The 27,220-nt window shown below is 35.9% G+C and overlaps 1 protein-coding gene across 4 annotated transcripts in view; it reads left to right on the top strand.

Moving 5' to 3' along the window:
* SNTG1 (syntrophin gamma 1) overlaps positions 1 to 27,220 on the top strand; it is a 346,950-nt gene that overhangs the window by 241,912 nt on the left and 77,818 nt on the right. For all 4 annotated transcript variants that reach the window (XM_028119009.1, XM_028119008.1, XM_088023148.1 and 1 more), the window contains 2 exons: positions 7,167 to 7,283; positions 8,375 to 8,446. In XM_028119009.1, the coding sequence (XP_027974810.1) occupies positions 7,167 to 7,283; positions 8,375 to 8,446 (189 nt within the window). The remainder of the gene's footprint in view (positions 1 to 7,166; positions 7,284 to 8,374; positions 8,447 to 27,220) is intronic.

Here is a 27,220-nt window from a genome sequence, read left to right as displayed (position 1 = left end):
CATAAATTAATCCACCTATCCAACTACATTACCTTCAATTTGTTTAAGGGAGAAGGCCTAAAAAGAATTCCTATCAGGCTCTGAATATGAGCTATGGTCACAGATTCAGTCACACTGCTGGTATCCCATCTTATTTACCTTACAGCTAATTGTTAATCTTAGGAGGTAATCCATTTACAAAAATTTTTGAGGATCCTCTTTGGATAGTCTTTTTTTTTTTTTAAGATTTACTTATTTATTGAGCCTAACATTGGGCTTGATCTCATGATCCTGAGATCATGACCTGAACTGAAACCATGAGTCTGCTGCTTAACCATCTACACCACCCAGGCACCCCTGGACAGTCTTTTCAATAAATGGTGCTAGAACAACTGGATATCTATAAGGAAAAAAAAAATAGAATAGACCTTAGACCTTTCACAAAATTTAACTCAAAGTGGATTACAGACCTAAATGTAAACTCCAAAATGATAAAACTACTGGACGATCTCCTAGGAGAAGATCTAGATGACCTTGACTATGTCGATGACATTTTTTAAAAAAGATTTTACCTATTTATTCATGAGAGAGAGAGAGAGAGGCAGAAGTGGAGAGGGAAGCAAGCTCCCCACGGAGGAGGGAGCCTGTTGTGGACTCAATCCCAGGACCCTAGGACCAGGGTCTGAAGATGAAGGCAGATACTTAACTGACTGAGACACCCAGGCATTGATGACATTTAAGATGTAACTCCAAAGGCACGATCTATGAAAGAAACCATTGCTAACATGGAATTCATTAAAAGTAAAAATCTTTGCTCTTCAAAAGATAATATCAATAGAATAAAACAAGCCACAAATTGGGAGAAAATATTTGCCAAACATACAACCAATCAAGGACCATTATCCAAAATATTCAAAGAACTCTTGAACTCAACAATAAGAAAACGAACAACTCAATTAAAAAAATAGGTCAAAAACATTAATAGATGTCTCACCAAAGAAGATCTATAAATGAAAAATAAATATTTGAACAGATAATCTACATTATATATCATCAGGTAAATGAAAAAATAAAACAACTGTAATATGTCACTGCATACTTACTACAATGGCCAAACCCAGTATACTGAAAATGCCAAATGCTGGCAAGGATATGGAGAAATAAGAACTGTCATGCAGGATGTGAGGGTGATCTGGCTGCGACACCTGTCACCCCATTGATCGTCAGGGTTGATTTGGCTGATCTGGCTGGTTAGGCAGGTTTCCCCTTCCTCCCTCACCTCTCCGTGTGCGTCCCTCCTGAAGCTGCACCCTCGGTCAAAGAGGACTTCCTTCCCTTATAGAGGAGGACCGTTCTTCGGTCAAGGGTATACGAGTAGTTGCCCTCCCCTGCTAGAAACTCCAAACAAGCTCTCAAGGTCCATTTGTAGGAGAACGTAGGGTAGTTAAGCTTCCAAGACTCCAGACACATCCAAATGAGGGGCTGCACGTGGCAGTCTGCCTTTCTTAAAAAAGCAAACAAACAAACAAACAAAAACTCTCATTCATTGCTGGTGAGAATGAAAAATGGTAAAACCAATTTGGATGATAGTTTTGTGGTTTCTTACAAAACTAAGTATACTTTTATCATACATTTCAACAATCACACTCTGGCATATACCTAAATGAGTTTAAAACTTATGTCCAGACAAAAACTCATACACTGATATTTTTAGCACCTTTGTTCATAATTGCCAAAACTTGAAAGCAACCATGACGGCTATCTGTAGGTGAATGGATAATTAACTGTAGTATATCCAAAGAATGGAATGTCACTCAGCTCTAAAAAGAAATGCGGTATCAAGCCATGAAAAGACATGGAGAAACCATAAATGTATATTAAAAAATGAAAGAAATAAATCTAAAAAGGCTACATACTATATGATCCTAAAGATATGACATTCTAGAAGTGGTAAAATTATGTAGATAGTAAAAATATCAGTGGTTTCTAAAGCGTAGGGCTGGAGGGATGAATCAGCAGAACACAGAGGATTCTTAAGGCAGTGAAATGATTCTGTATGATACATGTCATTATTCATTTGTTAAACCTATATAATATGCAACACCAAGAGTGAACCATAATGTAAACTATTTACTCTGGGTGATAATGATGTATCAATATAAGATCATCAATTGTAACAAATGTATCACTCTGGTGGGGGATGTTGATAGTGGGAAAGACACATAAGCTGTGTATGTATGGGGGCAGGAGGTCTATGGGGAAATCTCTACCTTCTACTCAGTTATGTTAAACTGCTTTAAAAAATTGAAGTCTATTTAAAAGATGCAAAAATAGGTGGCGCCTGGGTGGCTCAGTCATTAAGTGTCTGCCTTCAGCTCATGCCATGATCCCAGGGTCCTGGGATTGAGCCCCAAGCCTGCTTCTCCCTCTCCCACTCCCCCTGCTTGTGTTGTCTCTCTCTTGCTGCCTCTCTCTGTCAAATAAATAAAAAAAAAACTTTTAAAAAAAGAATAAAATAATAGAAGAGGCAAAAATAAAGTAAACTAGAATAAAGGTTAAAGTAATAAAATGTTTCTATGCGGTGCAGGCTTTACATATCAGGTGTGTTTTCAGATAATTACACATGTCATTTAAAATAAGCAGGTTTATACAAATCAAAACAACAGTGAGATATCACCTTACCACCTGTTAAAATGGTTATCATCAAAAAGACAAGAGATAACAAGAGTTAGTGGAGATGTGGAGAAAAGGGAACAATTGTCCACTTTTGGTCGGAATGTTAACTTGTGCTGTCAACTGTGGAAAACAGTATGGAGCTTCCTAAAAAAATTAAAAATAGATCTACCATATGATCTAGCATACCCAAAGGAAAGGAAAACTGGGCCTCAAAAAGATATTTTCTCTTCCATGCTCATTGTAGCATTATTCACAATAGCCAAGATATGGAAACAAATGTACATCAACAAATGAATGGATAAAGGAGAAGTGAGATATATTTTATATTCATCCTTGAGAAAGAGAGAAATCCTGTTGTTTGTGACAACATGAATGTACCTGGAGGGCATCACGTTAATTGAAATAAGCCAGACAGAGAAAGACAAATATTTCATAGTGTCACTCATATGTGGAATAGAAAAAAAAAAAAAAAGTCAAACTCAGAAGCAAAGAGTAGATAAGTGGTTGCCAGAGGCTGGAGAAAATGAGGAAAGGTTGGTATAAAGGTGTAGTTTCACCTATAAGATGAATAAAGTCTGAGGATCTGATGTAATAACATGGTGACTATAGCTAACACTATATCATATAACTGAAATTTGCTGAGAGTAGAACTTAAATGTTCTGATCTATATAAATAAAATACATACATATGTGAGATTGATGGATATGTTAACTAGATGTAATCCTTTCACAATATATGTGTTCACCAAATCATCACAATGTACAACTTTAAATAGCTTATAATTTTGTCTATTTATACCTCAATAAAGCTGAAAAATAGGCAAGCTTCTGAAATATTTATCTTAAAATTATACATTTTGGAAGTCCTCTTTTCATTTCATATGCAAGGGAAACCATTTCCTTTTAATTATCCTTATTTCTAAAATATCCCACTTGAAATACTCTTATGCCTGTATGGCCCATTTAGGTTTTTAAATTTTTTTTTAAGATTAAGTGATACAGTTGTGTGTTTTTTTTTTTTGGTTTTTTTTTTTTTAGAATTATCATTTGCTGTGACATGCCTTGGAAGAATTTACTAAAAATGCCTCGGTCTCCTCAACCATATAATTATTTCACAAGAGTCCTGATAATGATGAAAACCAAAGGGTGCCTTTTGACATCTCTGCACAATTGAGCAGAACTTCTTTTCCTTGTTTTGGAACAGAAGATGATAAGGGCAATCCTTGGCCTGGAACACAAGCATGAAGAAATATCCCTTACAGATCTGATAATCCCATTTTTATTAGTTATGTCATCAACTCATCACCGAAGCTACACTCAGTTCAAAATAATAAAATTGTATTCAATGATATTTCTTGAAAAATATCAGTATATTTTTCTTAATATTTCAATTTCCAGCAAATTATAGAGGCAAGAAGAGACAAAGAACTCAAATTTCACAGTCTTAAGAAGCTTAAAAATTTCGTTCTCATAATTATGTATACCACTCAATTATTTTTTCTCTTACCAATACAGAGAAGTCATAAACATAGAGAAACTATATTTTTATCAAATTGAATTAAAATGAAAGATTCTGACTTAATTGTGAAGTGATACAATGATTAAATAATTTGTAATAACTAAAATTTCATCTCATTTCAGTGGCTGCAATTTAACCATAAAGAATGCAAGGATGACTGCATTTAACCATATTTGTCAGAATACTTTTTTCCCCATAAAACTCACAAAGCTCTGTTTTATTAAGATTGTTATAAAACTATTATTAATAATACACACTGCATGCTATTTTAAATGGGGTTTTATAAAACATAATGCATGTAAAGAAAATTCATAAAACATAAACATGTCACTTGATTATTCAAAAGCCAAACCTCTACATAGCCACAATCCAGGTCAAGAAAAGTAGATTGCTAGTAACTCACATTTTCTCCCCATGCTGCATTCTCCCCAGTCACAGCTGGCTTGCTGTCTTCTAAAGTAACCATTATCCTGACAATTTTGGTAGTAATTGTCTTGCTTTCCATAGTACTTTTTTTCCCAACAAGAAATGCATTCCAAAACAAGTTATTTGAATCAAATTATATATGTTTGTGTGTATTTATTATTCCATATCTACTTATTTCAATTAGCATTATGTTCTGTGAGATTCATTTGTGTTTTTCCATGTAACTATAATTTAGTAATTTTCCTTGTTATGTACTATTACTTTATTATATCACAATTTATTGCTATTTTTATCTATAAATTTTTTTTAGGGTACACATTTTAATATCTCAAACTATCTGGTACATAGTTGGAACTAGGAAGAATAACGCTACATGAATATTCTTTTTTTAAAGATTGTATTTATTATTTGACAGAAAGAAACAGCACAAGCAGAGAGAAGGGCAGAGGGAGAAACAGACTCCCCATTGAGTAAGGGAGCCCAACATGGGGCTCCATCCCAGGACCATGGGATCATGACCTGAGCCAAAGGCAGACGCTTAACCGACTGAGCCACCCAGGCGCCCTGCCACATGAATATCTTTATACATGTGCTTCAGTGCACATGTATACACATTTGTGTTGAGTTGATATTAGAAGTGAAGAATCAAACTCTTACCAGCTTTATATGAGCTTTTACATTGCTACATGTTCTCATGAAAATTTGTCACTTCCTGTCTTTTTAATTGTAGCCAGTTTGGGAGATATACACAGGAAATGCATAATGTTTTTTTTTAAAGATTTTATTTATTTATTTGAGAGAGAGAATGAGAGAGAGAGAGAGCACATGAGAGGGGGGAGGGTCAGAGGGAGAAGCAGACTCCCTGCTGAGCAGGGAGCCTGATGCTGGACTTGATCCTGGGACTCCAGGATCATGACCTGAGCCAAGGCAGTCGCTTAACCAACTGAGCCACCCAGGCGCCCAGAAATACATAATGTTTTAAAATTGTATTTCTTGTGGTTTTATGGTTTTAGGGCCTACATTTAAGTTTTTAATTCATTTTGAGTTGAGTTGAGTTTAATTCATTTTTGTATATGGTGAGATAAGGATCCAATTTCATTCTTCTTATGTGATTATCCAGTTTTCCCAGGCTATTTATTCAAGTCACTATCCATTCCTCATTGAGCATTCTTGCATCTTTGTCAGAGATCAGTTGACCCTGAATTTATTTCTGGGCTCTTGCTTCTGCTCCATTCTATATATCTGCTTTAATGCCCATATCTTATGTTTTGGTTACTATTGCTTTGTAATATATTTTAAATCATAAAGTACAATGCTTTGTTCTTGCTCAATATTGCTTTGGCTACTCAGGGTCTTTTGTGGTACCATATGAATTTTAAGATAATTTTTCTATTTCTATAAGGAATGCCATTGGGATTTTGAATGGATGGTATTGCATGTGTAGGTCAATTTGGATATTATGAATATTTTTTTAAATAACTCTTCTAACCCATGAAAATGGGAAATCTATTTATCTGTGTTTTATTTCTCTCTGCAAGTGAACTGGTTGTTTTGAATTAGCCTTTAGCCTGAACTTAGCTAAACTTTGTCCAGAAGGTAGTTTTGGCTCTGGCTGACTCCACATAGGTTGGGTATGCTTTTCTCATTGTAATGACAGAAGCACAAGATACTAAGTCCAACTCCACTTGTGTCATGTGCATTAATATCCCATTAGTCATAACAGATCTCATAGCAAAAAAAAAAAGAGAAAAGAAAATGTCTAAGAACAGGAAAGAACATCCTGTCAACCATAAAACCAAAGTAAGTTACATGAGGTGGAAAATATATCTTCTCAGATACTTCTACCATATAGAGTTGCAGTGAGAGATAAAAGACATATGAATACATTGTCAGGAATATAAAACTCATTGAATAAATGTTTATGTCTATGTTTGAGCTTTACAACAATCAAATGATTGAAGGAGGAGTGGCTTATTTCACATGATTTCCTTTTGGAAATTGACCCGCCAATATTTAAGATCTAGAGACAAAAGAGCTGTTATCATTGCCATTTGATATATGAATAATGTTTGAATAAACTATATTCATCTTAGATTCGTGACTAAAACAAGAAGACTTGTCATCCCATCCTGTCAGGTAGAGGGGAGGTGTAGTACACCACAGCAGTGGTAGTCACACAAGGTACTTGTCTTTGACTCATCTCCTTTTCCCACTTAAATATTTTATCCTGGGAGCACATTTTCATAGTAAAAGGCCACTAATTGGGAAACTGATAGGATAAGTCAATAAATTTTATTATGAAGAAACATTTTTATAGTTGGAATGGTGGAGAGTGGGAGATATAATTTATGCCAAGTTGGATCACATAAACACCAAACACCTCATAATGCTGATGGAAACATAAACTCTTAGGAGTGGTTCACATTCACTTATTGGAAGCTAATGTATTTTTTGCATCACTTAATTTGATTATTTTATGAGAGAATTAAAATACCCAAGATATGAAAAGTACACATCTGAAATGAGACTTTTTTTTGACTGTTCATCATGTTCAATTTTCTTGCAGATAGTGTACATGGGCTGGTGTGAAGCACGGGAGCAAGACCCTCTACAAGATCGTGTGTACTCACCAACATTTCTAGCCCTGAGGGGATCATGTCTTTACAAATTTCTGGCACCTCCAGTAAGTGTCTTTGTCTAATTTTTTTTTTTTACTTTTCCCATATTATCATGACAGAGTGACATCAATTTAATAATAGTAAATAGCATATTACCAATATATTTTAAAAATAAAATACAGAAAAAAATAGAAAACAGTCCAGATGTTTCTGAAAATACCTTCCTAAAGATATATGTTCTGGCATTAAATATTTATTTTGTAACCCTGGAAGGCATTTCTGTTTAGGCATTTATGGTTGCCAAAATGAAAAAAAAATAGCATTTTGATATCCTGTATGCTAGTCATTGGTCTTTGTATTAAATATGTATGGGTACTTATTGCACCTAAGGTCTTTCTTTTGGAAACATGTACCTTATACAATAGTAGATTCTCAATAATTATTTATTGAGTATAAATATCAAATGCCAGATCACTCACTTACAAGTCTAATATTACATAGGGTCTTGGAAATATCAAGCCTGACCTGCTGCTATTTTGAATGACTATGTCTACACAAAGTTCAAAGTACCCAAGGCAAGAAAAAAGCCATCAATATTTATATATTTTACTATATTCCTACTCTGAATAATTTCTTATGACTAGACATACAAATATATGTTTTAAACATAAGAAAGTGAAATAACTTCATTGTAGTGTTTGGTGTCTTCACAATGTTATAAGGCATTTACATCTTGAAATAACTTCCCTATATAAACTATGTCTTTTTAAAAACTTAAAGCCTCCATTGATATCTAGTATTCTGCTTTGTATATAACTGGTGGCAAAATTATTATATGTGTGAAATATAAATACTTAGTATTTATATGTAGGTAATACATACATTATTTAAAATATTTAAGTACATTGGGCAAATGGAAATTGTTACATATAACATAAAACATTTGCTGAAAGAGGAAGAGAAATGGTGATAAAATGTAGAAGAGAGGAAACCAAAATACCACACATGGACCTCTATAAAAATAACTCCACAAATGAGACTATATAGTACATGTGGGAAAGTTTCATTGTGCACCATATTATGTAAGTAAAAGAAAGAGGGAAATCGGGGTTATCTTTCTACTACAAATGACATATTAGTTTTTCATCTTTTAAAGGTGACAACGTGGGACTGGACCCGAGCAGAGAAAACATTTTCAGTTTATGAGATTATGTGCAAGATTCTCAAGGTATGAACAATAGGTAGTGAAAATTTTCATGGCTTTTCCTTTTCAATGGTTCTGTGCTCATAAATAGCTCATGAAAACAAATGATTCAAGGATATAAAAGATAAAGATAAAGAAAAGAAAAAATATGTATAAAAGATAGAATGCAGAGAAGTATATAAGCACCCTCATATCAGTTTAAGTAATTACTAAGCAGATTCTGTAGTCCCTCTGTCTGTGGGGAGGAACAGGAAGAAGCTTAGTAGGAGTTCATTGAGGGAGAAATAGAAAGTTCAATTGAAAATAGTCTTAATTTAAACCTCAATTATTACCATTCTTGTTTTGTTTTGTTTGTTTTTCTTTTTTTTTTAAGTAAAATACAAAAGAAAAAGTCTTAGAGAAGACTTGGAATTAGAAAATGCAGAAAATATAAAGGCCTGTGCAAAGAAAGATTTTTTTTTTTTAAATCTCAGAGTTAGGTTATCTATCTGAGTGTGTAGAAGAATTTATAATTGTCATAAATCAATTAAAATTCTGGCCATACACAAGATAATTGGAATGGGAAGTCATCAAGAATTCTGTAAAATTCCAAATGGTTTCTATAGCCATTTTTAAGAAGCAAAATGGGAATAAAACCTAAATAAAATCTGCATTCAGTTTTTACTCTGAGGTCTGTAAGCTTGGAAGTACTATAGATGATAATTAAGTCCTTGTTAAGGTAGACCTTGTTCATGTAGCCAAGGAAAACTAAGTTCCCTGCATTTTATGTCAATTATTTTCTTCTAGTTAAAGACTCAGTAGAAAATGATGGAACATTTACAACATAAATGAAATGTATCAAAAGTATCTGAAGGCAGAGAAACAAAAAAAATTATTACCTCAGAAATGTTCATAATTTTTCCTCCCCATAAAATAATCTTAGATTAAAACTGACACTCATAGTAGCACAAGAGCTAAATAAAAATATAGGTCATTGTTAGCTCATCATTGTGTATGGTTTTAGTTCTATTTAGGGATTGCTGGAGGAAGAACAACTCTGATGTACTTGAGTTGATTGTTAATAAAGAAGGTCCTGGCAACTCCTAAAAGAATTTAGGGGTGTCTGAAGAAAAGGAGAACATACCCAACTCCAGTTTTTTAAATAATTACCAAACAGCTAATGGAATTCTAATTTAATCTAGTTGAATGAGATTCTAATTGAAATTTTTACAAAAAAAAAAAAACTGGTGGAATTAAGAAAGAATTAAAGAGAGAGCGGGAAGAAGGAAAGAAGTTGGGGAGGAAGGGAGGAAGAGAGGAAGGGAGGGAGTGAGAGAGGGAGAGAAAGAAAAGATAAAAAAAAACCCAGAAACTACTCTACAAGTCAGTTTTATTTGTCAATTCATTAGCCTTACATTAATGTAACTTTTTCATAGTAGTAATCCAGGATGCATTTCTATGTTCTTATTTCAATTTAAATTATTTCCTAGTCATTTTCCAAGTAGCTACATGGTCTTTATAAGCCTCTCTTAATTAAAAAAAAAAAAAAAGCTGATTCAGCATTTAAAAATAATGCAGTTTATTGTATTACTTGAAATAAGGACAATTTTAAAAGAGAGAATAAGAACTATGTGTGGCTCCATGTAACCACTCTATACTTTCTCTTAAAAATTTTTTGCAATATTAGGATTATATGGTTTGTAACTTTTTCTCATGTAAAAATGTTGAGTTTTTTTTTTATGTCAATCAATATACTTAAAAAAAACCTTGATCTTTTGGTAGGTTTAATCTATCCCATCTTTTGGCCGTATTTATTTAGCTGTTTAGTTGCTTCCTCATTTGTTTTATCAGACATCACAATAATGACTGATTTATATAAGAGATAGTGGTTGAATATTTGACGTATATCAGGTAATCTGTTAAGTGCTTATTATAATAACCATATATGGCTGGGGGGAAAAAAACAGAAAAAGTCCCTTCTTTCATTTAGCTTACATATTAGGGTGACACAGACATTAAGTTAACATGAAGGCACACACACACACACACAAATAGATAGCAAAGAATTGATGCTTGCCCACAGACTTTTATGTAACTTTCTAGTTATTTCTTTTAATCTAAATTCCGAGTTTTGGAAATCCTGGGTGGAAAATATTTCAACATATTCAAGATGTTAGGTTTAGGTATCTAAATTCCTTCCTAGAAAATCCATACTTATGCTGCCATTAAAAATACCTAGAAGTGTCCATGCATTTGCTCTTTGCCCAAATTAAAATCAAAGAGCACTTCTCATTTTTCTTTTCCCATAAAATTTCCTATAAGCTCATTAGTTGCTTTGGGGAAATTTTTACATAAGTTAGAGGCCTGTAGATAAATATTTTTAGATACTCAATAAAATTAATTTTACTCTTACTTGTGATATATAAATAAGAAAGTTCTCCTACCATTAATCAACACAACACTAATTTTCTGTGCTTCATGGATTTATATTCAACACACAAAATTTGCTGCTTTTTCACCAAATGAAAAATTCATATAGCACAAGAATAGAGGAGTAGACATAAGACTGTGTTAAATGGATACCTTTCCTGCATTCAGATCAGTGCCTGGAGGATGACTGGCTTGACAAGGAGTCCAGCCTCAGAGAGTTGGGTCTGGGAAGCAATTTTGAAAGGGGTCTTCCGTAACCCAGCTATCTACTGTCATGAGTTAACAGTCCTGTGCAAATGTATGGATTGTAGACTTCAGTCTCCAGAAAGGGATCTCTTGGAAAAGGCAAATTTAAAGGCACAGTTTAATGATCTGGACAACAGAACATCTGGCCTGGTACCACTAATAGAGAAAACCCTCTCCTCTCTCTTCTGATATGAAGCTATACCAGTAATAAAAAAAAATGAAGCAATAATTAGTTACCCAGTATATATAGTTTACACATATGTGCCAGGTATTGTTCTCAGTTTCTTGATAAAATAATTTATTTAATCTTTACAACACCATTATGAAGCAATTATTATTCCCATTTCACATATATGGAAACCAAGGCAAAGAAATTTTAAGTAAATAGCTCAAGGTCACAATAGTTAGTAAATGCCAGAAGTAAGGATTTGAATCTTGCAGTCTATCTCAAAAATCTGTGCTCTTAAATACTATATTACCTCTTTCTCTGTCAGGATAAGCATTGATAAATTAGAAAGAAATGAAAATGAGAAAGCCAGCCAGGTGATGAGAGAAAAAAATTTTCAGAACAAGAGTCTTGGCAAAAAATGACAACCCTGTTACTAAATACATTACCCTTTGCAAATATATTAGGCACTTTAAAACTTCAATTTCTTCTGTTCAGTGGAGCTAACAAAGCATAGGATGCTGTGAAGATTGGCAATTCATCAATCGACATGTGAATGTATTTTTATGAATTAATTCATATTACAAATACTCATGAAGTACTCTCTATGTGCCAAGCACTCAATCAACTAGGTATTAGGGATTCAGTGAAACTGGACAGGAGGGCCGAGTTCACAAAAAGCCTAGCTGACTAAGGAATTTAGGAAGGACATTTTGAAGGAGGCCTTAAATAAACTTGAAATATAAATGATCATTAAAGCATTCAGATGATGTGTTTTGGTTGGGATTGCGGTTTGGTAAGTGGGAGAAGAAGGGGGCATTGTGGGCATAGAAAGCAATGTGTAAACTTGTCCAGGTGTACAAAGAAATATGTGTCACTTAAACAACTAAAAAACGTTCAGTATATCTGTAATTTGCTTGGGTATGGAAGCTAATGCTGATGTTTGCATGGGGGAAGCATGAAGACAAGAATAGGGAACATAAAACTTATCTGAAGAAGAAAGGAGCCTCCTACGGATTTCAAGCCTGAGCAGTGACTGAGTTTGCCTTTTTCAAAATAGTCTTCTAACTGCAGCATGAGACAGGATTGGAGGCATGGGGTGGGGGATGCTCCAGGGCTGCTGCCAAGATCCTGGGGTAGAGACAGCCCATTCCAACAAGGCCTGGGCAGTGGGCTGGAGAGGTGCAGGGCGAGAAGAGAGGCAGAGAAGAAGACTGTATAGAGGCCTGCGGTGGTAATTACCCTCATGACAGCCATAGGCCTGTCCTCTCCCACTGCTCTCGTTTATCTGACTCTGGGCAAAAATGATTGCCTGAGTTCCAACTCTTAAGACTGCAGTGTAACTGAATGCAGCTGGAAAAATCTCACCAGCTATTGAATTTTGAGCTTGCACTTCAAGAAAGTCTTTAATTCTGTCTCAGAGAATTCTGTCCTTTTGTCTAATCTAACACACCTAGGTTAAACCTTCCTTTCTCTCAAAATTAATAAATACTTCTCATCCTTAATCTTAATTGATAATCCTGTTTCCTACTTACAAAGTCTGTCAGCTTTGCAAATATCCACTGGCAGCCCTGTTCTGGAGATGGCTTTCCTCGCTCATGTCTAAGGCCTGGCCAGCTCCTCCTATATAAGAGGTCTTACCCATCTGGCACAGCATTTCTACCCTGATAACCCGCAGTGCACATGTCCTGCCCAGACCCCATTGCACCTGTCTACTGGCGTGCCTAATGGAAATCTCAGAAGTTACATGTCTCAAATTTAGGAAGAGCAACTAGGGAGGAACCTGAAATACCGTGGATATTAGAGAAAAAAGGAAGAACAGAAATCAGAATTCTGTTATATTTTATGAAACTAGAAGAAGGAATGACCAACAGATACATTATATAAAGTGGCAAAACCAATACTCCAATTAACTGATATCATACTGATTCTTAGCATTGGGTGCCATTAGAGGACTTCATGTATGGATCAACAAGAGTGTGTCCAGATGTCCTGGGCCTCTCATTTATTCAATCTGGAGGCCTCATTATCAAAAGAAAATGTAAAACTAGGAATATAAAATTGGGCATGAAAGTGAATATTTAGAATGAGAAAAAATAACAATACAGAATAATTTTAAAAGTTAAGAAATACCATGAGAGACTACGGATTCTGAGAAACAAACTGAGGGTTCTAGAGGGGAGGGGGTGGGGGGATAGATTAGCCTGGTGATGGGTATTAAGGAGGGCACATATTGAATGGAGCACTGGGTGTTATACGCAAACAATGAATCATGGAACACTACATCAAAAACTAATGATATAATGTTTGGTGACTAACATAACGTAATAATAATAAAAAAGAAATACTAGAAACATCAGAAATTTTGTAAAAATGCATTATATTTTTTATTAACTAACACAATTTTTAAGCACTTTTCCCCCTATGATTTTGGGGTGCTGTATATTCTTTGATCATCTCTTCAAACGAAAATAACTTTACAATATCAGCTTCTCCAGGAAAAAGAATTTACTCCTTGTGTTTTGTCTGTACCTAACTGGGCACCTATGTTACCTCCCAACTGGAGAATACCCAAAGGTCCCATGCTCAGGTACAACTCCTCATGTATCCTTGATCTCATCCTACGGCTGAATTTAGTAGCTCAATTCCAATGATCAGACTACTCCTAGTGAGAGAATGACAGGACCTATCTGCATGATGTGAAAGCTAAGGCATAGCAATTATCCTGTCAACCGATAGGACATGAAGAAACACAGGAAGTGTGAATAGAATATCTGACCTACTTCAAACTAGTTGAATTGTATGAACCTCCTAATATCATGTGGCTAGCAAACCCTGCAAAGGAGGAAGACTACATGGTCTGTAGATATTTAAAGCTTACCCCTTTCAGAGCATTAGACTGAAGAGGAGCAAGCCTTTTTGAAAGACCATCTTTCTTTTTTAATTTTTAGGACACTGCTTTACAGACTAACATTATATGTATTAAGTTCAAATTCTTGATAAAATATACATGGTGATCAGTATAGTCACAGTGATATTCTTAGAAAATCATTTTCAGAAAAAAATACAAAAATATCATGGCTGGCTGGGCTGAGTGGGGAGAGCTTTCAGATGTGTGTTGGTGGGAGATGGGGAAAGAGAGATTTCTCACTGTCAGAGACATGAGAGTTGCAAATATGGCAGAACAGACTAAAATAAACCCAACAGAGCTGGATTAGAATTAGAAATATTGGTATGCAATTGGTTGTGTGTGTGTGTGTGTGTGTGTCTATAGATAGCTCTACAAATAAATACAGGTATATTTACACACATTTATACAAGTGTGTGTGTGTGTGTGTGTGTGTGTGTGCGCACATATAGACCTTCACTTGATCTTGGCCAAAAGGCTGAGAAGTGATGTGCACATAAAGACCTTACCCTGCCTCCTGAGAGTACCTGGTTCAGAGAGTCCCCATCAGCAAGGAGCACACCCAGCACCCAACTATCACTTTAATACCATCCTCCACTACAAGGAACCAGAACTCTGTAGAAAAATTGTTGATGGCTTGACTGCAGCATAAAAAGTAAAAGATAAGGTTAAATCATTTCATTGTCCCAGAAAATCAGAAAATGCTCAAAGAATGTTGGAAATATGTCAAAAGACACAGACCTGCTTCAAGGGCACCCACGGGCAAATCTGGGACAAACTGATGTTCAAAATAGGAAACCATGAATCTATCTTCATAAAAATAAATAAGTGGAAAATTTAATAAGAAGCAGAAACGTAAATAGTTTCAAAGTACCTCCCTACACAGTCCTTATTACAATTGCAAAAAAAAAAGAGTAACATTACAGGGGACTTCACAATCTACACAAGTTGATCAAAATGAACATTCTATTAATGTAAAAAATCAAAAGCATTATGCCTGATAGTATGATAGCAGAATATCACAATTGGAAGGAGAATATCAGGTCTGTGACATTTCTTCTAAAACTGTATAATAAACCTAATCTAACTAAGAGAAACATCTGATCTAATTTAATGTAATAAAGGGGAAACCCAACATAATTTAATTTAATCTAGTGTGATGTGATCTAATCTATTCTAATCACAAAGAAATGTCAAACCCAGGTGAGTCACAGTCTACAAAATAACTGGCCTGCAGTCTTCAGTAGTGTCAAAGTTTCAATAGTGTCAAAACTATTATGGGCACGTGGGTGGCTCAGTTGGTTAAGCATCTGACTTTTGATTTTGGCTCAGGCATTGATATCAGGGTCCTGAGATAGAGCCCCACATGGGGCTCTGTGCAGGGCCTGGAGCCTGCTTAAGATTCTCTCTCCCTCTGCCTCTGCCCCTCCTCCACTCTCTCTCTCTCTCAAAAAAAAGAAAACAATAATGTCAAAGCTATTAGAGTCAGGGCAAGACCAGGTAATCTTCCCATTCAAGGCAACTAAAAAGCCATGACAACTCCATACCAAGATGATTATGAACTGGTGAATCATGAATGAAGTATAAGGACCATAGGATAACAATATACAACATCAAATTCCTTGTTCTGATGGTTGTATTGTAGTGATATGGGTGAATATCTTAATGTTCTTATTTGTTAAAACTACATAGGAAATTATGGGAGTGGAGGGTGATGAGGTATCATATTGGCAATTATCAAATGGTTCAAGAAATAAGTCTTTGTAATTCATAGGCAAATTTTCATTATGTGATTGTAATAAAATATTACATTTCAGGATTTGCTAAATAAAGAGAACTATAAAACAAACATAAGGAAAACAAGCCTGCCTCATGTAGAGTAGAGGCAGCAAATCATGTCTAGAGGCAAGCTGGCTGGTAAAGAGCATTCTAAGACAATGCTGATTAAAATTTTGCTCAAATAGAAAGCAAATAAAAAGAATTGTTAAAATGAGTAGAATAAGGGGGCAGAGCAAGATGGTGGAGGAGTAGGAGACCTGGATTTCCTCTGGTCTCAGGAATTCAGCTGAATAGGGATCAAACCATTCTGAACACCTACGAACTCAACAGGAGACCAAAGAAGAGAGTAGCAACAACTCTCTGAACAAAGAAGTGACCACTTACTGGAAGGTAGGATGTGCGGAGAAGTGACTCCGAGGTGATATTTGGGAGGATAGATGGTGGGGGAGGGGGCCTCCGTCGGCCGCTTCTGGCAAGTGATAGAGCCACGGAGCACAAAATCAGAACTTTTAGAAGTCGGCTCCGTGGAGGGACGTCGCTCCAGTGGCTAAGCGGGGAGTGGAACCCTCATGGGACAGTGTGGTCTCAGGACCCTCGGGATCACAGAAAGACCGGGGGTGCCTGAGTGCAGCAGAGCTCCCAGGTATTGGAGCAGGGAAGCCAGTTGCAGAGACGGAGCCGAGGCGTGGGTTCTCAGCTCGGGGTTACCATAAACTGTGATCTGTGGCCCAGTCGGGCCACTGCTCCTCCAGCAGGGACCCAACAAGTGGCAGATCTGGGGAGACTCCCCTCCTTCCCCCGGGGGGAGTGGCGTGGGAGCACACCGCAGGGATCTGATGGGTTTGGAAACTCCACACAGGGTCGAGTGACAGAGATAGAAACGCTCTGTCACAGGCCAGGTGAGCACGCAGTGCGGCGGGAAACCAGGGAGACAGGAGTGACTGCTTTTCTCTGGGGGAGCACTGAGGAGTGGGGCCCCGAGTTCTCAGCTCCTCCGAGTGGAGATTGGGAGGCCACCATTTTCACCCTGGTCCTCCAAAGCTGTACCAGAGCTTGCAGAGAACAAAAGCCCCTGAGGGCAAACCCGAGCAGCTTGCTTAGCCCGGACCGACAAGGGTGGGGCAACTCCTCTTCTGGCAAAGACATTTAGGAACCACGGCAACAGGACCCTCCCCCAGAAGATCAGCACGAACAGCCAGCAAGCCAAGAACAAGTTTACCGATCAAGGAGAAAGGGAGAACTCCAGCAGTAGGGGAATACTGCACATAGAATTCATGGCTTTTTTTTACCATGATTCATTAGTTTTTAAAAGTTAATTTTTTTAAACAGTTTTTTTAAATTTTTCTTTTTCCCTTTTTCAACCAACATCTTCTCAATTCCTTTAAAAAAAAACATTTTTTTTATTTTTCATTTTTAGAGTCATATTTTATCCCTTCATAGTAGTTACCCTTATTTTTGGCATATATCTATAAGTTGTTCTCTCTTTAAAATTTTGATATATGGTTTCTTCTAACAGATCAAAATATACCCTAAATCACTAGTGTATGGCTTTTTTCTAGTCTGCTGCCTGATCACATTCTCTCTCTTTTTTTTATTTTCTTTTTCTTTCTTTTTTTCTTTTAAATCTTCTTCTTTCTTTTTTCAAACAACTTCTTATCGTATCAATTCCTTTTATAAAACCTTTTATAATTTTCAACTTTACAGTCATCTTCCATTCCTTCATTGTATCAACCCTTATTTTGTACATATATAAGTCTTTCTTCCTTTAAAATTTTAGGAGGCACTTTTTTCCAACAGACCAAAATATGCCCAAAATCTAGTGTGTGGCACTGATCTATGCACTAGCCTGATCATATTTGAACATATTCGGTTTTTTTCGTATTGTTCTGTTTTTGTATTTATCTTTTTCTTTTTTTTTTTCTTTTCTTTCTTTTCTCTTTCTTTCCCTTTCTTTTCCCCTGGTTTCAGGTCTTTTCTGATTTGTATAGAGTATATTTGCTGGGGACGTTGTTAACCTGTTAGCATTTTGTTTCTCATTCATCTATTCTTCTCTGCACAAAATGAAAAGATGAAAAAAATCACCTCAACAAAAAGACAAGAGATAGTACTGTCAGCTAGGGACCTACTCAATACGGACTTTAGTACGATTTCGGACCTAGAGTTCAGAATCATGATTTAAAGATACTAGCTGGGCTTGAAAAAAGCATGGAAGTTATTAGAGAAACCTTTCTGGAGAAATAAAAGAACTAAAATCTAAGCAAGTCGAAATCAAAAAGGCTATTAATGAGGTGCAATCAAAAATGGGGACACTAACTGTTAGGATAAATGAGGCAAAAGAGAGAATCAGTGATATAGAAGACCAAATGATGGAAAATAAAGAGGCTGAGAAAAAGAGAGAAACAACTACTGAATCACGAGGGCAGAATTCGAGAGAGAAGCGATACGATAAGACAAAACAACATTAGACTAATTGGGATCCCAGAAGAAGAAGAAAGAGAGAGGGGGGCAGAAGGTATATTGGAGCAAATTATAGCAGAGAACTTCCCTAATGAGAGGAAGGAAACAGGCATCAAAATCCAGGAGGCACAGAGAACCACTCTCAAAATCAATAAAAATAGGTCAACACCCTACATCTAATAGTAAAACTTACGAGTCTCAGAGACAAGGAGAAAATCCTGAAAGCAGCTCAGGAGAAGAGATATGTAACCTACAATGGTAGAAATATTAGATTGGCAACAGACCTATCCACAGAGACTCGGCAGGCCAGAAAGGACTGGCATAATATCTTCAGGGCACTAAATGAGAAAAATATGCAGCCAAGCATACTATATCCAGCTAGGCTGTCATTGAAAATACAAGGAGAGATAAAAAGCTCCCAGGACAAACAAAAACTAAAGGAATTTGCAAACATGAAACCAGCCCTCCAAGAAATATTGAAAGGGGTCCTCTGAGCAAAGAGAGGGCCAAAAGCAGCATAGATCAGAAAGGAACACAGACAATATACAGTAACAGTCGCCTTACAGGTATTACAATGGCACTAAATTCATACCTTTCAATAGTTACCCTGAATGTAAATGGGCTAAATGCTCCAATCAAAAGACACAAGCTATCAGATTTGAATAAAAAACAAGACCCATCGATATGCTGTCTGCAGGAGACTCATTTTAGACCCAAAGACAGCCCCAGATTGAAAGTGAGGTGGTGGAAAAGCATTTCCCATGCTAATGGACACCAAAAGGAAGCTGGGGTGGCAATCCTTCTATCAGACAAATTAGATTTTAAAACAAAGACTGTAATAAGAGATGAGGAAGGACACTATATCCTACTTAAAGGGTCTATCCAACAAGAAGATCTAACAATTGTAAATATCTATGCCCCTAACATGGGAGCAGGCAATTATATAAGGCAAATGGTAACAAAAGTGAAAAAACACAGTGACAACAATACAATAATAGTGGGGGACTTTAACACCCCACTGACTGAAATGGACAGATCATCTAAGCAAATATCAACAAGGAAATAAAGACTTTAAATGAAACACTGGACCAAATGGACTTCACAGACATTCAGAACATTCCATCCCAAATCAACAGAATACACATTCTTCTCTAGTGCCCATGGAACATTCTCCAGAATTGATCACATCCTAGGTCACAAATCAGGTCTCAACCGATACCAAAAGATTGGGATTATTCCATACATATTTTCAGACCACAATGCTTTGAAACTAGAAATCAATCACAAGAGGAAAGTCGGAAAGAACTCAAATACATGGAGGGTAAAGAGCATCCTCCTAAAGAATGAATGGGTCAACCAGGAAATTAAAGAAGAATTAAAAAATTCATGGACACCAATGAAAATGAAAACACAACTGTTCAAAATCTTTGGGATACAGCAAAGGCAGTCCTGAGAGGAAAGTATATAGCAATACAAGCCTTTCTCAAGAAACAAGAAAGGTCTCAAATACACAACCTAACCCTACACCTAAAGGAGCTAGAGAAAAAACAGCAAATAAAGCCTAAACCCAGCAGGAGAAGAGAAATAGTAAAGATCAGAGCAGAAATCAATGAAATAGAAACCAAAAGAATAGCAGAACATATCAAAGAAACTAGAAGCTGGTTCTTTGAAAGAATTAACAAGATTGATAAACCCCCAGGCAGACTTATCAAAAAGAAAAGAGAAATGACCCAAATCAATAAAATCATGAATGAAAGAGGAGAGATCACAACCAACACCAAAGAAATACAAACAATTATAAAAACATATTATGAGCAACTCTATGCCAGCAAATTAGATAATCTGGAAGAAATAGGTGCATTCTTAGAGATGTATCAACTACCAAAACTGAACCAGGAAGAAATAGAAAACCTGAACAGACCTATAACCACTAAGGAAATTGAAGCAGTCATCCAAAATCTCCCAACAAACAAAAGCCCAGGGCCAGATGCCTTCCCAGGGGAATTCTATCAGACATTTAAAGAAGAATTAATACCTATTCTCCTGAAACTCTTCCAAAAAATAGAAATGGAAGGAAAACTTCCAAACTCATTTTATGAGGCCACCATTACCTTGATCCCAAAACCAGACAAAGACCCCATCAAAAAGGAGAATTACAGACCAATGTCCTTGATGAACATGGATGCAAAAATTCTTACCAAAATACTAGCCAATATGATCCAACAGTACATGAAAAGGATTATTCACCATGACCAAGTGGGATTTATCCTGGGCTGCAAGCCTGGTTCAACATCCGCCAATCAATCAACGTGACACAATACATTAACAAAAGAAAGAACAAGAATCCTATGATCCTCTCCATAGATGCAGAAAAAGCATTTGACAAAGTACAGCATCCTTTCTTAATCAAAACTCTTCAGAGTATAGGGATAGGGGATACATACCTCAATATCATAAAAGCCATCTCTGAAAAACCTACAGCGAATATCATTCTCAATGGGGAAAAGCTGAGAGCTTTTCCCCTAAGGTCAGGAACACCGGAGGGATGTCCACTATCACCACTGCTATTTAACATAGTATTAGAAGTCCTAGCCACAGCAATCAGACAACAAAAAGAAATCAAAGGCATCCAAATCGCCAGAGAGGAAGTCAAACTCTCACTCTTTGCAGATGATATGATACTGTATGTGGAAAACCCAAAAACTCCACCCCAAAACTGCTAGAACTCATACAAGAATTCAGTAAAGTACAGGATATAAAATCGACGCACAGAAATCAGTGGCATTCCTATACACCAACAACAAGACAGAAGAGAGACAAATCAAGGAGTCGATCCCATCCCATTTACAATTGCACCCAAAACCATAAGACACCTAGGAATAAATTTAACCAAAAAGGCAAAGGATATGTACTCAGAAAACTATAAAATACTCATGAGAGAAATTGAAGAAGACACAAAGAAATGGAAAAACGTTCCATGTTCATGGATTGGAAGAACAAACATTGTGAAGATGTCAATGCTACCTAGAGCAATCTACACATTCAATGCAATCCCCATGAAAATACCATCCACTTTTTTCAAAGAAATGGAACAAATAATCCTAAAATTTTATGGAACCAGAAGAGACCCCGAATAGGCAGAGGAATCTTGAAAAAGAAAAGCAAAGCTGGCAGCATCACAATTCCAGACTTCCAGCTCTATTACAAAGCTGTCATCATCAAGACAGTATGGTACTGGCACAAAAACAGACACATAGATCAATGGAACAGAATCGAGAGCCCAGAAATGGACCCTCAAATCTATGGTCAACTAATTTTCGACAAAGCAGGAAAGAATGTCCAATGGAAAAAAGACAGTCTCTTCCACAAATGGTGTTGGGAAAATTGGACAGCCACATACAGAAGAATGAAACTGGACCATTTCCTTACACCACACACAAAAATAGACTCCAAATGGTTGAAAGACCTAAATGTGAGACAGGAGTCCATCAAAATCCTAAAGGAGACCACAGGTAGCAACCTCTTCGACCTCAGCCGCATCAATGTCTTCCTAGAAACATTGCCAAAGGCAAGGGAAGCAAGGGCAAAAAGGAACTATTGGGATTTCATCAAGATAAAAAGCTTTTGCACAGCAAAAGAAACAGTCCACAAAATCAAAAGACTACCAACAGAATGGGAGAAAATATTTGCAAATGACATATCAGATAAAGGACTAATATCCAAAATCTATAAAGAACTTATCAAACTCCACACCCAAAGAACAAATAATCCAATCAAGAAATGGGCAGACGACATGAACAGACATTTTTCCAAAAAAGACATCCAAATGGCCAACAGACTCATGAAAAAGTGCTCAACATCGCTCAGCATCAGGGAAATCCAAATCAAAACCTCAATGAGATACCACCTCCCACCAGTCAGAATGGCTAAAATTAACAAGTCAGGAAACGACAGATATTGGCGGGGATGCGGAGAAAGGGGAACCCTCCTACACTGTTGGTGGGAATGCAAGCTGGTGCAGCCCCTCTGGAAAACAGTATGGAGGTTCTCAAACAGTTGAAAATAAAGCTACCATACGATCCATCAATTGTACTACTGGGTATTTACCCCAAAGATACAAATGTAGGGATCCAAAGTGTTACGTGCCCCCCAATGTTTATAGCAGCAATGTCCACAATAGCCAAACTGTGGAAACAGCCAAGATTTCCATCGACAGATGAATGGATAAAGAAGAAGTGGTATATATACACAATGGAATATTATGCAGCCATCAAAAGGAATGAGATCTTGCCATTTGCAACGACGTGGATGAAACTGGAGGGTGTTATGCTGAGTGAAATAAGTCGATCAGAGAAAGACATGTGTCATATTACCTCACTGATATGAGAAATTCTTAATCTTAGGAAACAAACTGAGGGTTGCTGGAGTGGCGGGGTGTGGGAGGGATCGGATGGCTGGGTGATAGACATTGGGGAGCGTATGTGCTATGGTGAGTGCTGTGAATTGTGCAAGACTGTTGAATCACAGATCTGTACTTCTGAAACAAATAATGCAACATATGTTAAGAAAAAAGAAAAAGAAGAAGATAGCAGGAGGGGAAGAATTAAGGGGAGTAAGTCGGAGGGGGAGACGAACCATGAGAGACAATGGACCCTGAAAAACAAACTGAGGGTTCTAGAGGGGAGGAGGGGGGGAGATGGGTTAGTCTGGTGATGGGTATTAAAGAGGGCACGTTCTGCGTGGAGCACTGTGTGTTATGCACAAATGATGTATCATGGAACACTACATCAAGAACTAATGATGTAATGTATGGTGATTAACATAACAATAAAAAATTTTAAAAAATGAGTAGAATAAAGAAAGAGATAAATGGAAAAAATAATTTTATCAAATTAAAATAATGGAATACTCCCATATTAAAGAAAGGAGTATTTAAGTAAGCGAATTTTTCATGATCTTCACATTTTGATATCAAACATATTCCTGTATATTTATACAATATATTATTGTATTGGTGAATAAAAAGCTAAATCCAGTATTATCATTCCTTTTACCCTCTCTACTAGCATTTTGAACAGAAAAGAGCTGCTCCAAAATTTTTACGATCTGATTTAAAATAAAAGCAAAAATAAAAGATATACAATAATATACAAATACACAATATATACATAAACAGAGATATTACAAGAAACAAAATGTAGAAGATAATATGTGGCATAAAAAAGATGTGTCTGCAGCTGAATAAATTTGTATCTGTTTTCATTTTTAAAATAATAATTATTCTTTAAAAATGTATCAATTGTTATGCATTTTATTAAATCATTGAAAAATGATTAGGGTTCTTAGCATTTAGTGTACCACAAGAGAATTAAATTGCCCTAAAATGTGAAATCACTTCTTAAATCCATGCTTCTTAAACTATGTTTTATTTTTTTCCCCCTACATTTCCCTGGTGATTTTTAAGATATTTTATGAACTGTAAACTAAGGTAGTGTTACTGCTCTGGATAAGAACCATGGTTTCCCTTACCCTGATCTCTGTCTGTGGAAATGCCATGGGACAGCAAAGACAGGGAGACTGCTGTCCACAGTGCCAACTGCCAAATACAGTCTCCTTTCTCAATAAAACACAATGATCATCATTGATAAAAATGTGACTTTATCTTGTATTTTGTTATTCTAGAATTGTCTTGGATATTTTAATATTTTGTTGCTCTGTTAGAATTCCAACTGTGATGTGTCTAATAATTATTCCAACTGTTGTACTTATTTCTATTTTTCCAAAACATCTTTCAAGACCTAGGATATTAATTCATCAAATCTCATTTTTAGAAATTTGTTTTATTGACCTTTGTACACTCTTGAAAGCTCAAAGTAAAGTTTAATACCCTTTCCCTGCTTTGTTTTCTTTTCAGCTGGAGGTTTCCAATATTTACACTTGTCCAATGTAATGACACACATTTCAATCTCATTCTTATGTTATTACTTTTTTCTTTAAGTTATACCATTTGCACTACCTTTTGTATGTCAGATATGAACAAAACATGAATTTGTCCAATATTTTAAATAATTGTATATGACTTCTGAAAACTATCTGATGATTCCTCAAATTTTGTTTATCTTTTTTGTTATAATATTTACAGACTTAAAATGCTTTCATAAAGCTACTAAAACAACTCAAGGTCTTTTTTTTTAAAGCAAACATGTATCTCTTAGCAATAGGATTTGGAAATAAAAAGATTCAGTCATTTCTCCTTCTTGATAACGTTATACATAAAAGATATCTCATCTTGTTTTCCAAATAACCAAAACCCCATCCCTGTCTTTCTTAATATCTAAGTACTTATGGGGCATTCTTCCCCATCTAAGTGGGTTTAAAAACAATATGTTTATGAATTATCACAACTTCATGTTGCAGAAATCTATTCCCCTTCAGTCTGACTAGAAGCATAGCCTGACTAATTCTGAAAATAAACAGTGGGAGCATTGCTGTTCTAAATCCTAATATTGTAATTTATTCCAATAATTTTAATAAAATATGAAAATATAACTATGTTAGGAAAATCTTCCAAATGAAACACATTTCAAGTGAAATTTATGTAATACTCATAAAATATGAATAAATTATTTTTAAGTATTTAAAATAACTGAAACATCTTCCATAATAATTTTCTGTTTACTAAAATTTTGTATGGGCAATTAGTCAGAACATACCTTTTGTGTAAGGAGAAAGCTAGAAAATTTGCTTTGTTGCCCAAATCCATTTGGCTCCAGTCTCAAGGATTCATCCTGTAAGAAGAAAATAATTTGTAATCCTCAATTCAGTATAAACTCCTTCAGGTCTATTTTAGGTTTTTTGGTAATCTTTCTAGACTTAATACTTTTGGATTTTTGTTTACAGAAGTTTTCTACCTTGCAAATTTACTATTGTATGAAATCTTAACTCTGACCTTCCAAAACCTTATATTATTATTTACACAGGTGCACATAAAGTTTTAGTACTGGCAGAAACCAGGTATCAGCCCCTTCTGAGGCCTTCATCCATGAAGGAACATTGCAGAAAAGCATTGCGATCTCCTTCAAGTTGTTTTAGAATGTCTTTTTTTTTAAAGATACAGTGTCATAGATAATTTTCAGTTCCAATTTTTAATCATATCATTTTATTATTATCAATAATTATATTTGTGCTATTATACATTTTATTAATAAAACATCATTATTGTTATTTTGTTATTGTTTAGAATGATATCAACTTCTATGATTAATATTTTTCTATAGACGCTCAGCAACATACACTGAACACTGTCTATGTCCTGTTACTTATCCTTTGCATATTTTAAAGAGTTGAATAAATTGCACCCATTGTTCACATCCCACTTTATAAAGTAGAAACAGTGAAGATTAGAGACACTCTAGGTTATAACTACTCAGTCACTGCTGTAGAAGGAACACATGAGGATCCAACTCTCTGGACCCATGCTGCTCTCTGTCCTTACTAGATCATAACCCTTTAAAGTATGGTTTTATAGACCTGTGATGTTTGCATTAAATATGTCAGGACATATACTGTTAGAAACGGTCTTTGCAGTGGGTCAGGTGTTTTGTTTTTTTAAAGACATACATGAACCAGGTTTATTAAAGTTAACTTCTGTGATTAGATTTCATTGTTTGTTTCATCTTTTAGCTTAGCATCTTTAAAATTATATTACATCTGTAAGGAAAAAGGAGTCTTTGGCCAAGCTCTGAAATATCTGAAATATATTCAATTAACACATATATTTTTTTTAAGATTTTATTTATTTATTTGAGAGAGAGTAAACACAAGCAGGGAGGAGGGGCAGAGGGTGAGGGAGAAGCAGACTCCCTGCTAAACAGGGAGCCCTATGCGGAACTCCATCCCAGGACCCTGGCATCATGACCTGAGCTGAAGGCAGACGCTTAACCGACTGAGCCACTCAGGTGCCCAACACATATTTTTCTAAATAATAAAATTAGGAGCGTTAAAATTTACCTTGAGATTATATCTTCTTTTGTTGTTGTTCAGGTTTTTATTTAAATTCCAGTTAGTTAACATACAGTGTACTGTTAGTTTCAGGTATAGAATTTAGTGATTCATCACTTACATACAACAGCCAGTGCTCATCACAACAAATGCCCTCCTTAATATTGATCACACATTTAACCACTCCCCACCCACCTCCCCCCCAACAATCCTCAATTTGTTCTCTATAGTTAAGAGTCTTTTATGGTGGAGGTGCCTGGGTGGCTCAGTCGTTAAGCATCTGCCTTCAGCTCAGGTCATGGTCCCAGGGTCCTGGGATTGAGCCCCACATCGGGCTCCTGCTCAGCGGGAAGCCTGCTTCTCCCTCTTCCACTCCCCCTGCTTGTGTTCCCTCTTTTGCTATGTCTCTGTCAGATAAATAAATAAAATCTTTTTAAAAAAAGAGTCTTTTATGGTTTGCCTCTCTCTTTTTTTGCCTCTCTGTGTTCATCTGTTACATTTCTTAAATTCCACATATAAGTGAAATCATATGGTATTGGTCTTTTTCTGACTGACTTATTTCACTTAGCATAATACTCTCTAGCTCCCTCCATGTCATTCAAATGGTAAGATTTCATTCTTTTTGATGGTTGAGCAATATTCCATTGTATATGAAGATCTTTATCCATTCATCAGTTGATAGACATTTGGGCTCTTTCCACAGTTTGGCTATTGTGGATAATGCTGCTATAAACATCAGGGTGCATGTAACCTTTCAAAACTGTATTTTTGTATCCTTTGGGTAATAACTGGTAATGAAATTTCTGGATTGTAGAGTAGTTTTATTATTTTT

The sequence above is a fragment of the Eumetopias jubatus genome, unplaced genomic scaffold (assembly GCF_037043125.1).
Source record: "Eumetopias jubatus isolate StellerSeaLion01/CBP00866 unplaced genomic scaffold, mEumJub1_p1.0 scaffold_4, whole genome shotgun sequence".
In the NCBI taxonomy this organism is placed as follows: Eukaryota; Metazoa; Chordata; class Mammalia; order Carnivora; family Otariidae; genus Eumetopias; species Eumetopias jubatus.
The sequence above is the reverse complement of the archived record's forward strand: the minus strand, read 5'-3'. Positions and strand labels throughout refer to the sequence as shown.